Below are 16,026 nucleotides of genomic sequence, written 5' to 3' on the forward strand. Positions count from 1 at the left end.
GTTCTGTATCTCTGTACAGAAAGGAAATTCAGTTGTATTTATGTTCCTTGCCATGATAAATTCTACACCACCTGCATTATCTGTGCACATATTTTTCTGGTCCTCTAACGACTGTAACAAATCAGTTGCAGGAGTAGCGCCCAACTCGTTCCATCTGTTCTGTTCGTTGTGTTCTTTGCACTCAGACGACTTCCGTAAAAGCTATTAGCTTCCTTTTCTTTCAGGAGTTAACAGACACTACTAGGATGCGGCAATCATTTGCATACATCTATGATTTTGGGCACCGTCTGGACATTGAAGGCTATAAAGCATGTGGTGTTTGTGTCACAATTTGGCGAGTCAGTTGGCACAGAAGCAAACAGCATGGAAGGGCTGCATGACGTCCATGAACAATACATTTGACAAAGCCAAAAGTAAGTAGAAACTGCAAGTACCAATGACATTGTCGGTGACGTTGAACACCCTCAGGAGCACTGGTTGTTCACCAGAGGGTGCACTGGTACCAACAAACTGGTAGATCCGCCTGCATTATTTTTAAAAAAATAAAACTGCGTGATATGGCCATTACGTTTATAATGTTATACATACAACAATGTTAAACATCTATGCTGCAGCAAGGCTAAAGCCTATACAAATTGGCAACGGCACAGAGAATTTGATGCCAACTGCTAATTTCAGTAAGTGTTAGCAAACTGCAAATGGGAGTATGAAGACTTAATGACAAGTAAATCAAGAAAGAAATATATATTTTTAAGCATACAATGAATGGGCACATACAAGAATTGAGTTCAACCCACTCTTAGTTTCAAAATCACGCATACATGCATAATATTGTAAAATGAAGATCAGTTGGAAGTAAATGCTCACGCATGTTTCATTATCGTTTTCATTGTATTTTTGTGTGCACTATTATGTCTTGTATTCTGTCACTCCAACTTGGCCTGAATGTGCCTGTTCTTGATGCTACTGAAGTACTACTATGCACCGCATAATGTTGCCTGGCACGAATAACACTGAACCAAAGACTAAGGGAACACTCGGATGCAAATCTGTTTGCCTGCTTCATCTTTTGCCATGTGTTATCAGTGCCAAACAGCATTGAGCAACTTTACAATTGACAAAAATCAACCGATGCCCCCATAAGGGGTCTCCAAACGTGCCTCCAATGCTTACAGGAGAGTACTGACCCAACATTTTCAGCTTCTCTTTATTTCTGAGTTTCGTGAAATGCTGCGCGCTCTAAATCCTAGAAAGAATACTCAAAGAAAGAAAGAAAGTGTCAAATCACTCTAAAGGGTAAAGGTACCAGTAGTTTTGGTACCAAGTAGGTACACGTGTCACGTCGTCGTCATACCTTGGCTCGCTTCATTCCTGTGATTGCTGCAGATGCTACGAATGGGTACAACGAAAACAAACGTGAGCAGCACTCCTGCGTATTTTTTCAATGTGCAACACCATCATACCTAGTCTTACACATAAATTACATCAGAAAATTTTGCTCTGCATCAAGATGTCGTGGTAATGTCAATGATGCCAAGCCTGATGCTTCGAGACCCACTCTAATCCCAAAATAAGATATCTGATGCTTCCCGGCCTTCACACTTTCCAACTTTACCCAATATTATTAAGATAAAAAACTTGAGTACACTTCTTCCATATGGGACCCTCACACTTGTGCCCACACTTGAAGCCATTCAAAGCAATTCAGCTCGATTCATCGTTTGCTAACCATTTTCATAGTGCCAGTATTACTGCAATATAATCATCTCTTGGCCTCCCCGAATTTTCTTACAGATGACAACTAGCCCACTAATGCCTTTTTCATAAAATCTTTACCGACCCTGAGTTGAAAGCTGAAGCACATCTTGTTCTCTCCTCCCTGCTGTGTTTCACCTTCTGTCAACCATCGTTTAAAAGTTCAAGTGCCATTCTGCCAGACCAACATGTAGTACTTACAATCGCTCGTACCAAAGCATCATCTGAATGGAATCAATTCTACGCCTCCATCGCCAGCAACCCTGACCACATTTCATTCAAGCCATATTGAGCACGCTTTGAACTCCCACTCCTCTCTGTAACATCGTAAAGACATTTAGACTACTATTTAAATAAATGAATGAATGGATGAATGAATAAATAAATAAAACCGTCATTCTTTTACAATCAAGATGCGTGGTAGAGTTGCTACAATTCCGAAAATATGTCATTACTATATTAAAGCGGCCCTGAAACACTATGCTAACTGATAGAATGACAACACTATGAAATTATGTCACCTCACGAATATCCTGCTGCAAAAATTTAGTCTAATCCTTCAAGCACAAGCAAAGTTAGACATACTAGTTATTGGACCGATCCATGGCTTTCTGATTGTTTAATTTTCACTAGCGTGCTAGAAGCTACACAGGGAAGATGGCAAGGGGCTCAAGGGAGGAACGCCTCACTAACCCCGCCCAGAGGTTAGAACGTCTCGGTGGCGAGGCGGCCCATGGCGGCCCCCCCATGGCTGTCCACGATAACTGCGCTACGCTTTTAATCTCGGAGGCCAGGCGCAGCAGACGCTGCAACATGCAACTGTCACGTTTAGACTGGCAGTGGAAAGATCAAATGGCTTTCCTGTCTTTTTGAGATGGCATACGTCTATATTCTTCATTTACTTAACTCAAACGAGTAATAACTGTAGTAGTGGGAATGTTCTCGCGATCATGAAATCAGTCAATAGCTGTTGTCGGTCCAGCTGCTGGTGAAGATGCTGCATGACGACATTGTGGAAGAGCGAGTGCAAGCAATTTTTCACTGCTTCTGGTATAAAATTGTAAATTTCCTGCGGCATGCAGTGCAATAATACTTGGCTCACATGTCCACAGGAGAGACTTGTTAACGGATCGGCAATGCTTACTTACTACATTCAAAAAGGGTTTCAGGGCCCCTTAAAGCAGTTCGGGCTTTTTCTTTTTTTTTCTAGATAAAGATGTCGCAAATCAGATGAGACAAGCCAGCTCCATACCTCGGAGTCGTGACTACGATGAAGCACCGCTGGTCCAAGCTGCGTGGGACGAAGCGCCGAACCTCGAGGCCCATTATCGGCCCTATGCTCAGGTCTTGACTCAGCTGGAAGACCTGGGAAACAAGGTTTAACAACAAAGCTGTCCGCATTTTCTCAGTTTAATTTAGGACTTCCTAATTTTTTACAAGAATTTCATAACTTTGCAGCCAAAGACGGATAGCATCGCAGGTCCGTAAACCGCATGCCTGAGAGCATCTGAAGTGGACAAATGTGATTTACGAATTTGCAGGTTGCGCGAAATTTTTGCAATGTGTATGAGGGTTTTGCAAAAGTCTAGCTCACAAGTTACATGTAAGCTTCAGAGCAGCGTGTAATACACTGCTTTTGTCCGCTACCGATGTCTCGGTAGGCGCAGCTTACGGAATCGTCTCCGTAATCATTCATCTGTTCATCTCCGAGTTAGAGTTGTGAAATTGGTACTCCAGTTTTTTTGTGTTTTTCCACCATCCTCAGAGATTATTTGCAAAGGAGTGATGACCCAAATAAAAAATTCACTCCCTACAGTCAGTAGTGCGCGACGTTTTTTACTTCGAGCGCAACAAACTATATCAAATTGAGTGCAGTGAATGCCAAGCGAAATGATTTCTCTATTTCCATGTTATTTAAATGAGAGTTCTCGAAGTAAAGCTTCCATTTAGTTGCTTTGCCCCTGCTGCCCAGTGTAACGTGGTGTGGCACCAGAGCTTTCCAGCCATACCAGCCGCAAAACCCCCTGCAGGCCTTGTGTTTCAGTATCAGACAAAGTCTAACCTTAATATAAAGAGCACAGATATAATAAATTATTGGATGCAACAAACTATCAGATGTAATGAATTAAGTCTAAGATGTTTCTCGCCGACACCGCCATGTAACGAATATGCACTTAAATGAACTCTGGATACAATGGAGATACTTCTGTGTCTGATACGACTTCACTATAATGAAATTCACCTGTACTTGCACATGTGATGCAAAGTTCACCATTGTCATCATCAACCTATATTTATGTCCACTTCCAGTGCAAGGACATTTCCCAGCGATTTCCTATTACTCCTGTCGTGGGCTAGTTGACCCCATCCTGTGCCTGCAAATTTCCTAATTTCGTCACGCCACCTACTTCTCTGGCGTTCTCCAATGTGCTCCCCTTCTCTTGGCACCCATCCAGCAACTCCAGTAGACCACTCTTTATACACCCTACACGTTACATGTCCCAGCCAACTCTATTTTTTTTCCCTCTTAATGTCAGCCAGAATATCACCTACAACCGTTTGCTCTCTAATCACCACCGCTGTGTTCCTGTCTTGTAGCATTGTGCCCAGCATTCTGTGTTCCATCGCTCATTGAGCGGTCCTTAAACTTCTTTTCAAGCTTCTTTGTTTCTGCCCCATACGTTAGAATGCAACGATTGTTCACTTTCCTTTCAATGCCAACTCACCAGTTTGCAATACCGCTCCGGTGAGCCTTGCAAGAAGAACCGGTCGTCAGTGGCGGCCAGCTCGGTCTCAAAAATCATGCCTGCGGCAATTTGTACCATCAGCAAGTCAAACAGAGCCTAGAGGGGAACATGTATCAGGGTGAGCTGTATTAGTAAATTACACTTCTGCAATAGAAAAGTTGCCACTCCTAGTGTAAGAGGAGTCCTCGGCTAAAGCCAGAAAAGATACAGAAACGAAACACAGGTGGGAGCGCCCCCCCGAAGCTCCCATGCCAACTCATCATGATGTCATAAATTTTGACACTGTCTGCTCAGGTACAGTCAATTCTGCATCTTTAAAGAAGAAATAAATTTAAAATTCTTGTGTTTTACGTGCCACAACCACAATCTGATTATGAGGCACGCTGAACCAGGTCAAATTTTTCTCAGAGTGCAAAGCTTTCTTTCTGAGAAATCTGTGTGGGTTTCCTTTGTAGCTTTGTGCTGCAGTTCAGGTGGATGACAATTTTCCCTACAATTTGTGCCTTTACACTTCACAAGAAAGCATGAGCAAACTAAGTCAGCAACTAGTAGCAACACATACCTTTGGTTGTGCCGACAAGAATAAAGCTTGTTGAGTTACTTTCAGAAGGGTTTTCGTAGTTCCAGCCAACAGCACTGATAACGTGTCCCTGAAAAAGAAAAAAAAATGACAGGAGGTCATTACTGACCTCGTAGTGGCCACGTGCTACAGTGTACCGCTTGGCCCGATTCCTCAGCTTTTAAACCAAGAGAATCAGAGTAATGACTACAATTGCTAGATACAATTTAGGCACTAACAGAAGGCGGACAATGTGCAAGATTCACAGCCAAATAATGCGTTCCAACTCTCAATACAGACCGCTACTTTAATGTCTTTGCCAGGCAGCTGCCATCTTAAAGCGACACTAAAGGAGAGTATTAAGTCAAGCTAGAGTGGAAGATTAGGCTCATGTGTTAACGAATTCGTCATTCCCAGTGAGAACAAAGCTTGCGTACGTGAGAAAATGACCAAAATACAGAATCGGAGCGGCGCTACCTGTCGCAGACAATGCTGCCTCAAGTGCAACGCCAGTACTGGCTGACTCACAGAGAGCGGCACAGAGGGAGGTCACATGGATATTACGTCTATACTTTCTTCTTGCACTATATGAAAATGCATAGAGTTTCTCACTACATTACCTAGAGGGAAATGTGGTGCTGCTGCGCTGTGGTATGCATGGGAATGCCGGTATATTGTGACTTCGGACTGGCATCATTCTCGGAGAGACAGGACACTTTGAAGACACGCTTGGCAAGTACCGTTCCGTCTGTCACAATGATTCATTTTCTACTAAACCAGCATGTGAAAAGCGATATTAGCTTTATTATTATGCGAAAACATGTTTTGTTTAACTATGAGAACTTGTTATTGCGTGTACGACTATATGTTACGTAAAAAGCATCAGCGGGCCGCTAAAGTTGGAGGACTGACAAGGTTCGCGCTCGCTTTGAAACAGTTGGTCGTCTGTTCTTGCTTTTCTTCGCTTGGTCATGCATTGTAGGTGAGTAAAGATGTAATATGCGTGAATGGAAACATTTTATGAAGATTTAGATGAAGCCTCTTACAACACCAGCCAACGCGAGCCTCGCAGACACATATACCGCCATTCTCAATTAGGCACGGTGCCCCCTTAAGAAACTCCCATAGACGGTGGCGCCAGATTTCCCTCTAGGTATTATAGTGAGCAACTCTATGTGAAAATGTACAGAAAACATGGACAAATGGGCGGTGTGCAATAGAACAGCCACCCACTAGCCCTTCTTATCACTCTTAAGAATATTCAACTCGTCTGTTCTGGGACGTGCAGTTTAAATTGAGGAGCTGCAGCAGTGGCACCTCTGGAGGCAATTTTCTGCGCAGCAAAGTGAAATACTGGCACACAGAAAACCACGAGACTTCTCGATGGAAAAGAGAGAACAAAGAAAAATGTTTCGCTTGGCATCCACTGCACTGAATTTGCACAGTCTCGTTGCGTGAAAAAAGAAAATCGGATCTCTAAACTCCAGGGAACAAATCCTTTATTTAGGTGACCAATTTTTTTACAGAAGTGGCGAAAATTGCAGAATTTAAGAACACTGAAGTATAATGTTTACAAATCTGTAACTCAGCAATCAAAAAATTATGCCACACTTCTGTAAACTACGACTACCGAGACACCTAAATGTGGACAAAAATGATGCGTTATACACAGCTCTGACGTGTACACCTCCAATTTGTGAGTAGGACTTTTATGAAACTCTTGTTAAACGTTGCGACAATTTCATGTAAGTTCATATAGTAGTATCAAGTTTCTTCACTGCAGAAGGTTAGATCTAAAGAACTTCCAATTTTACCAAACCGTGGTCTCCGTATTTGACGCAGAGTTACGAATTTGTAAACTTCATGCTAAAATTATTTTTAATCTTAACCAAGTTCTGGCAATTGCTTGCAAAAACTAAAAAGCCCTTTATCAAAATCCAGCTTCCTACAGTTTTAACAATCCAGCTTTCTCTATTAAATACACCAAATTTTCTTTGCATCAGTTCAGCAGTTATCTAATAGGAGCATTTTTGCATTTAATATGTATTTGGATGCAGCGATCACAGTTGGCCCCCAAGGTAAATCCTCCAATTCAGTGCTGTCTCAGTCTTACCCTACACGGCAAGGAGGAAAGCTTCATGAAGACAGCATCGAAATCTGCGACGATACTGGTTACTTCACTATCTAGCGAACAGACAACAAAGGATATACAATAGGTAGCTCAATACCTTAAAATCTTAACGAAAAGAAAGACAGGCTTTGGCCAAGGCAAAACTTGTCTTAAAGATCAATCGAATGATGGATATTTAAATTGATCGCCACCTCTGCCCCTATTCTCCCTTCGCTTCGACAAAACAATGCTAGGCTCTCAAATGTGTCTTGAGGAGACTGTAAAATAAGCGTTTTACCAAATCAAAAGCGCTCGGAGCTTGTCCTCATTGTTCATCAGCCGAGCAAGCCATAGTACAAGCTCTTCTACAATACCCGAAGGTAACTGATTTGAGTGCCTTACTGTAGACACACTGAACATTTTCCAGCTCCCATGCATGATTTAAGCATTTGTGCTCTTGCCCCCCTGCCTCTTTCTTTGTCTTGCTTTCCTCTCCACGTGTAGGGTAGCAAATTGGACAAAGCCTTGTTAACCTCCCTGCCCTTCCCTTCCTCTCTCTTGCCTTAAAGCTGTGAGCACATGCTTCTTGCTGCCATGTCTCAAATACATTTTCTCATGTAGAAATGCTTCCCTGAATTTCATGTGCCTTTAGTTCGGCATGACAAAATGGTGGACAAACCTTGAGTTTCGCGAGTGACTGAGCCTTCGCGGCATTCTGGTGCAGGTAGCAGTTGTCGAAGAACGTCTCACCATCAGAGTGAACCACACTGACCAACAGGTGCCGACCCAGGGGGTCGAGGAACAGCTGGTAGATCTTGGCCGCATGACCCTTGTCTCCGAGTGACCGGATCAGATCAACCTCTGTGACAAAAAAAGAGCGAGAGAGATAGAAGAAAGCTCCACACGAGGGAAAACAAACTTAAAACTGTCAAAATTGGCGCTGCATTCTTCGCAAATCATTTGCTGGGATGCTTTTCACTTGGGTGCGACATCTCCAGCGGGTCAGCCAGTGCAACAACTCCCTGGAACAAGCAGTGTCCTGTGCGCTGGCTTAGGGGTCAGCGCACTATGAAAGTGGAAATATATCTTTAAAAGAAATATTTGAAAGCGATTGACTGAGAGTATGGGCCCTGGCGAGTTGAGCATGTTTGTTAGACTGCCCATTGACAGTGAAACGACCGAGATGCAAAGATGAAATCAACTTGTGCTGGTCATTTCATTTTCGTACCTTCACCTTTTATTTTGTACATTCGTAAACAAATAAAGCATAGCAATCTTGTACAATGTCAGAACAGAACGAAGTTGTCATGGTTGCGTGACAAATATGTGGCTCTACGCCGTTTCGAAGTGGCTCTATGAAACTTTTCAAATGCTGTTAATAGACCTGCCCGGCTAGCAGACAAAGCTGGTAATGAACAGCCAAATGAAGCACAGAACAACAGAAAGTGGAGCCAGATGGTAAGGATTCATGTTAGGAAAAAAGTTAGGCTTGCAGACACGGACACAAGAGGAGGCAAACGTACAACACAAAACAGGCGTTCTTTCTTGTAAGCACAGCATTAAGCCTTTGATTTGACTCGAATGATAGCCAGCCCGTTCCTGCAACTTTTCAAAACTGGAACCCAATGTGAAGGTTTCCTCTTGAACTTAAGTGACATGGAGAAAGGCATTACAAACTCACCGTGCGGATTGTTTGGATTTGTGATGGTAATTCGAAGCAGGCACTTGTTGGCCATGGCAAGGACCAGGATCTGGTTGCTGACAACCAAGTGTGTGATTGGGTGAGGAGGCCTGTTGAAAGCAGGACATTAAGGACGACGCTGAGTATGAGTAAAGGCAGCGCCTGAATCAATCAAACGAACAATAAATCCACCAAGTGAGTAATTTATACTTCCAATGCAACACTGCTACAAGAGAACTGAACTGAAGCTACAAGGTCAATGGTGAGCACATGTAAGAATAAGAACACATCAGTCCATCAGATTTAATGTTGTAAAAGACACAGGTACTACAAGAAACCCCAACTAAACACATATTGTTCTCAGGAATGAAATACCTCTGCCAGTTGCTGGAGACACAAAACTTGACGAAATTCTATGATACCGCACCAAACAGGAAGCTACATGGCAAACAATATACATATGGAGCTTAGACAGTAGAATCCGCAAGTTGCAATAAGAACTGATGGCAACGAATAGTTCAGGGCTGTCCAGTGTACAGCATTTCTTATGCGTTGCAAGCATTTAAATTTCTAACGAAATGTGGAACATATGCTAAATGTCCACAATTTGTAACTGGCAGGTCCCCTTAAAGTGCAAATTAAAAATACCTTCAAATTTCGAATTCGCTGCTTCATCTACGAGGAAACTATCAAACGCTGTCTTTCTTTTTTTCTTTCTTTCGTTTCTTTTTCTACATTCACTATTTCCCCCAAGAGGTGAAAAAATTAAATGCTGGGGTTCTACGGCAAACCCACGATGTTTTTTATCATGCACGCTGGATTGGGGGGATGCCGGATTAATGTCGGCAGCCTGGGGTTCTTTAACGTGCACCCAATGCATGGTGCACGGGCGTTTTCGCATTTCGCACCCATCGAAATGTGGCATCCGCGACCGGGATTTGATCCGACGCCCTCGGGCTTGGCTGAGCAAAGGCCAGTAGATCTCTCTGGCACCGGTACTTTTTTTAAGCGCTTGAAGCAGCTTTCTAGCCAAAAGAACCTTACGTGAATGTTATCCTCGTCTTCTTGAAGATCGGCGCTTCCATTTCGAGCGAGGCATTGATGTAGCCCGTCGTCTGAAAAGTAGAAAAGCCCCCGAGTACAACCCCTGCACGTACTACCACGGCTGTCACTGAGGCCATCTGGAGACACGTTTATTTTTTTGTTTCGGTGCCTCCAGTTGGTGTCCCCGCTCGACAATCAGTCCTTGTCGTTTGGTATCTGACTGAGACGCAGCGGCCACAAACAACACTGAGTTGCCTAAACAGAAACTAGTTCGTTAAACTAGGCCGATTGTCGCAAGGGAACTACTTATACGTTAAAAGGAGCTGGCTTCCTTCGAGATCACGGTTACACATTCGTAACGAGTAAGAACAATAATAGCAGCGAAATAATTTTACAACTAACTTACCAGTTCTGGGAAAGCGGTTCGGCTGGCAGAGCCCAGATAACCGGCCGATTGCGAGGTCACCTCTTCATACTGGTCAAACAAAGACGCCATCTTTTGTGCTATTTAGCCTCGTATATCAGGGTTAGAAAGAACTAATCTTGACGAACAGGTTGATGCATGAGAACTTGCTAAGCATTTAAAACTGAATTCCTGTCGTGGGGGGCGTTGTACCACCGTACCACCTATCAACAGTTTACATACTGTGCATGTTACTCTTTCGTAAACAACACTCTGCACTTTAGATATGCACACATCAAACGGTATCGATTCGCTTAAGTACTCGGCCTAACACACGAAATCAGCATCGATCTCTATTAATAAACACGGCGTAACGAAAGCTTAGCAAGAACTGTAAACAAACAATTGCATGTTGCATGTGGAGGCGGCCATGACAGAATTCACTGTTGCCAACTGACCTCCGCCAATCGCGCTGTGCAAAGATATGTGGACACTCAAAGGCCACTTCGATGTGGACGGAGTTTTATAAAATCATTACATTTCTATCGGGCGCCTGCAACTTAGCTGTGACGCCTTGCTATACATGGCTGGAGCGACGCGGTTGTATACAAGCTAGCATATTCATCAGAAATGTATTATATCTGATTTCTTATCAAGTACACTCTTACACTCTAATAAAAAAAGTTTGCACCCTTTGGGTGTATATCTGCCACACAACAATAATCGACATCTGCCTTGACGCGTTTCCTTTCTTTAACGCTGCGAGCCCGGTACTTTCCAGTGACGAACGGCATGCGCGTTATCAGCATGACGTAGCATTACCGACATAGAGTTTCTCACTACTCTATGATTACCGACAAGAAAGTAGGGGGCGCGGCATTTTCAAGAAAGGAAACGCATCAAGGCAGATGACGATTATCGTTGTATGGCAGAGATGCACTCCAAAGGGTGCAAACTTTTCTTACACTCTTAGAAAAGGTTACACCCTTTGGGGCGTATCTTGTCCCACAACAATAATCGTCATCTGTCTTGCCCGCGTTTCCTTTCTTTAACGCTGCAAGCCCGGTACTTCCCAGTCACGAACGGCATGCGCGTTATCAGTGTGACGCAGCATTCTCCACAGGAAAGTAGCGAGCGCCAAGTTTTCAGGAAAAGAAACGCAAGCAAGGCGGATGACGATTATCGTTGTGGGACAAAGATACACCCCAAAGGGTGCAACCGTTTTAAGAGTGAAGAGTGTACACTCTTAGGCAAAGTTGCACCCTTCGGGGTGTATCTGCGCCACACAACGATAATCGTCATCTGCCTTGCTTCCGTTTCGTTTCTTGAAAACGCCGCGCCCGCTACTTTCCTCTCGGGAATGTTATGTCATGCTGATAACGCGCATACCGTTCGTTACTGGGAAGTATACCGGGCTCGCCACGTTAAAGAAAGGAAATGTGGACAAGACAGATGGCGATTATTGTCGTGTGGCAGATATACACTCCTAAGGGTGCAAACTTTTCTTAGAGTGTACACACTTTTAAACAAATGTACACCTTTTGGGGTGTATATGTACACCCTTTGGGGTGCCACACAACGATAATTGTCATCTGTCTTGCTTGCGTTTCCTTTCTTGAAAACGCTGCGCGCGCTACTTTCCTGTCTAGAATGCTCTGTCATGCTGATAACGCGCGTGTCGTTCGTGACCTGGAAGTACCCGGCTCGCAGCGTTAAAAAAAGGAAATGCGGACAAGACAGATTACGATTGTCGTTGTGTGGCAAGATGCGATGTTGCTGTGTGGCTGAAATTCCCTCGACAGACAATATATTGCGTCGCTGCGAACTTGATCCTATGACGAGCAACGCTAAATTCAGTATCCAAGTTGTGCAGCACAAGGCAATGATAAGTTTCGCGACAATGTCTCGCGAAGACTTTCCAGGAATATGCAGGGTCTTTTTTAGACTATAAATTTTTTCTAAAGAACACGCATAAATTCTAGCCACGAAGCTGGATTACTCAAAAATGTGGACATTATTAGCATGACAAATCGAAATTCATGATCGAACATTAACAAGTAATTACTAATTAATAGGAATTATTTATTTAAGGGGCCGTATTGCAATTGATCAGTTGTAGCCAGTGAGTTTAGAGATATATTCATTCCCAAAGCCTGTGACGAAATAGATACGTGCGGCTTACTTTTAGGCTTCACCGCACAAAATGACGTTTTGTTCAAAATGTAAGTGGAGCAATAGGATATATTTACCGTAAGTTTGCTGACGCATAAACCCGTGCCGTCCTCAGAATTCGTTCCAAGTGAGTACGCCTTGAAAGCTAATCGGCTACAATTCGTAAACTGTAATTTGTGGCATAAAGAAAGTAATTGAAAAGCTTAATTAGCAATGTCTCATCAATTAGACGAGTATGCATCTCGATTTCTCGTACAAGTTATGTCCGCCATTTTGAACAGTACGGCTGGAGGACTGCAGTTCTGTTATCTGCCACAGGCGAGCTTTAAAAATTCTGTATATATTCTAAAAGCACACGCCCGTACGTACAGGACAGAATGAACAAGATGCCCACTGGCAAAATCTGGACTTGTCACGGTTATGTTCTTACCCGTCTGAGAATATAGTTTCAAATCGTTTAGCAATGTATGGTATTCCGATATATGCAAGTGGATTCCCGGTTTACTGTAGGTGTATACCTGAGCGGCCGGATTGGTGACGCCACCTGGCAAAGCAGACCTGAACCAGACAAACACGGAGCTTACATTTCTGTAACCAAGTGTATCTCACTGCTGGTGTAAATATTCGGCAGCGGTACGATCGGGATCACGTTGCCTTGTTAAATGTTTTACCGACAAGAACACTCGTGGAACACGTAAACGTCTCCATAAAGCATTTCTGTTAGACGAAGCGTCACAAGACGGCGCTACCAGCGTCCGGTAATCCGGTATTACGCTAACGCCTTTGCGTACGTATACCGGAATACCAGGCACGTTAATACTCTCTATTATCCACCAAGTCTTTCTAACACCGTGCACACAAAAGTAGTCATGTAACTTCGTTTTTTGCCACTGGGATCATGATGCCGTGGTGGTGAAATCGATATTCTGAACAGAATTGCTTATGCGCTTTAATAGATGGTCCGACGTAATGTAGACAGTTGCACCTCGTTAACACGTTTTTCCAATTATAACGTCGCTGAATGCAGCGGATCCCCCTTCTCGAAGGATACCACGAAGGATCCCACAGCTGCGGCGAATGCGCACTACAAGGCCATCTCTGTTGACCAAAATGCAGACCACTAGAAGGTAAGGAACAAGAAATTGTTCGTCATGATCGCATAATACGATTCTCCGGTTTGTACGCATATTTTTTCTTACGGTTACGTGAAAAGCGGATTACAGTTGTTCTAGCGCGTGCTTCTGCAGCGACTGTGTCAGACTATATATAAAAGACACCTTTACCTTCAGATATTCGCAGAGTTATGCCAACCCCAGCAACTCGTGCATCAAAGACAGCGAAACACCGTAACCAAGCTCTCACACCATTCGGAAATCGTAAGGGACTGTATTGCCTCTACCCGAAGTAGACTTTGCAAACGATCCACTTTATCCGGTGCAAGTTCTTCACTGTACCCAAGCTTTTTCAAGTGCTTCGCTATATCGAGCTTAACACATGGACACATGGTTCGGTTAGGTTAGGTTACTGGTTAGGTTACAGGTTGGTGCCTGTTATTTTAGTGACAGCTCATAGCCGACGCCGGCGTCAGGTTGCGCGTTCTGACGACCTGTTCGGTTCGGTTAGGTTACTGGTTAGGTTACAGGTTGGTGGCTGTTATTTTAGTGACCGCTCATAGCCGGCGCCGGCGTCAGGTTGCGCGTTCTGACGGCCTGTTAAGTTACGTTAGGTTAGTGGTTACTACTTACGTCACAGGTTGCTGGCTGTTATTTGAGTGAAATCCCACCGGCGCAGGCGTCAGCGTGCGCGTTCCGATGGCCTGCTAGGTTAGGTTCCTGAATTAATCCTGAATTGTCCTTCATATATACTGTTGCGTGCAATACGAACTCTTTCTAGTATGGTCCTTTGTATTAGTAGCTCATGAGAATTCTGTTTTCATTTCTCTTGTCATGTCACTGTCGCGACTTGCCGACCTCTGTTGACTTGATGTGTTCTGTTAAATCTATTAAAATTATCTTTCTTCCTACGGTCAGGGAAGTCCGGGAGGGTCCGGTTGCGTGCGCTCTAGATGCTAAAAAAAATTTGTGCACCCTTTGGGGCTTACCTTGTCCCGCAACGACAATCGTCATCTGACTTGCCCGCATTTCCTTTTTGTTTAATGCTGCGAGCTGGATACTTCCAAGTCCCAAAAACGGCTTGGGCGTCATCAGCGTGACACAGCATTCTCGACTGGAAAGTAGCGAGCGCCGAGTTTTCAAGAAAGGAAGCGGAAGCAAGGTAGATTACGATTATTGTTGTGGGACAAATCTACACCCCAAAGGGTGCAACCGTTTTAAAAGCGTATAAAAGCAGTTTACGCCCTCTGGAGTGTATCCTTTGTCCCACAACAACATTCCCACAACAACAACGCTGCGCACCCGGTACTTTCAGGTCACGAACGGCACATCATTCTTGACAGGAAAGTAGCGGGCGCAGAATTTCCAAGCCGGAAAACGCAAGTAAGACAGTTGATTAAATTATTCCTGTGAGACAAATAATAAGCCTCAAAGGTTCTAAACCGTTCTTAGAGTGTACGTGTCGACTCCAGGCAGTGTTCACATACACCAGTAAGGAAGTGGACAAAGTTAAAAGAGAGTCATATACAGGGGATACTCAGTTATTACCAAAATCGACGATGACTATTTTTGTACGCTGACAAGATGAGCCCCAAAGGGCTTACCGTTTGTTTTTTGTACTATGTACAAAGCTGCACGAGGACGTCGCCTGGTGTGTCATTCGGAATGCCGATGAAACGTCGCGCGCGATACCACGTACATGTACAGACGTGGGAGCTCTGCCAAGCCCACGTCCGCGACTACACCGAAATTTGAAAAAAACAAACAAACAGGCCGCATATCTTCTTGTCGCAGATTAATTATCAGCTGCGACATGGAGGTCATGCCTGAACGCGCCTTGCGGCAGACGTGGGTCACAGTCCGTCAGTATCTATAGCGATAACGTGGTTGCAAAAAATGAAAACCTGCGATATGCGTTTGTTGTTGTAGTTTACTTGTGGGAAGAAAAGTTCGCAGAAGTCGTAACTCTCGCGTCTGCGCCGACTCCCGAACTGACACTGCCAAGTTCAGCAGTGTTTGCATCTTTCAGCCAATCAGAGGGGGCGCAGCTGCGCTGTAATTAGCCAATCGGGGCTGAGAATACGGTGGACTTTGAATGTCCAGAATAACACTTGCGTGATCGGGCAAAAAGAGGAAAATAAGAATGAAGAATCAATTAATCAAATAAATAGGCAAGTAAAAGTAAGTCTAATCACCCTACGTGTTGGGGGTGAGATTAGAGGGCTCGTGTTTAACGGTTCAATAACGGACTATCGAAGCGAATTTTGCGGCAGCTGGAATATGTTTGGGAACGTCAGCCGCGGGCTCCATCGTGAGAAAGAACGAAACAAAACAAGCTCGAAATAAACGCTTGGTCATCGAGGGGTGACAAAGGCGTCGCGCGGATTGCGTCAGGGCTCGGCAAATTATGCGGTGGTCCCACGCGCAACAGGTGCGATGACAG

At 44.1% G+C, this 16,026-nt stretch overlaps 1 protein-coding gene across 1 annotated transcript in view; it reads right to left on the minus strand.

The window, feature by feature from the left end:
- dor (vacuolar protein sorting-associated protein 18 dor) overlaps positions 1–10,751 on the minus strand; it is a 55,107-nt gene extending 44,356 nt beyond the window's left edge. Inside the window, exons 1-8 of the mRNA XM_072290051.1 lie at positions 10,303–10,751; positions 9,897–9,967; positions 8,853–8,962; positions 7,851–8,032; positions 5,065–5,152; positions 4,482–4,561; positions 3,008–3,120; positions 435–523 (exon numbers count right to left, since the gene is read on the minus strand). Coding sequence (XP_072146152.1) covers positions 435–523; positions 3,008–3,120; positions 4,482–4,561; positions 5,065–5,152; positions 7,851–8,032; positions 8,853–8,962; positions 9,897–9,967; positions 10,303–10,392 — 823 coding nt within the window. The 5' untranslated portion in view covers positions 10,393–10,751. The remainder of the gene's footprint in view (positions 1–434; positions 524–3,007; positions 3,121–4,481; positions 4,562–5,064; positions 5,153–7,850; positions 8,033–8,852; positions 8,963–9,896; positions 9,968–10,302) is intronic.
- Between the last annotated feature and the right edge of the window lie 5,275 nt (positions 10,752–16,026).

Source organism: Dermacentor andersoni, chromosome 8 (genome assembly GCF_023375885.2).
Source record: "Dermacentor andersoni chromosome 8, qqDerAnde1_hic_scaffold, whole genome shotgun sequence".
NCBI classification, from domain to species: Eukaryota; Metazoa; Arthropoda; class Arachnida; order Ixodida; family Ixodidae; genus Dermacentor; species Dermacentor andersoni.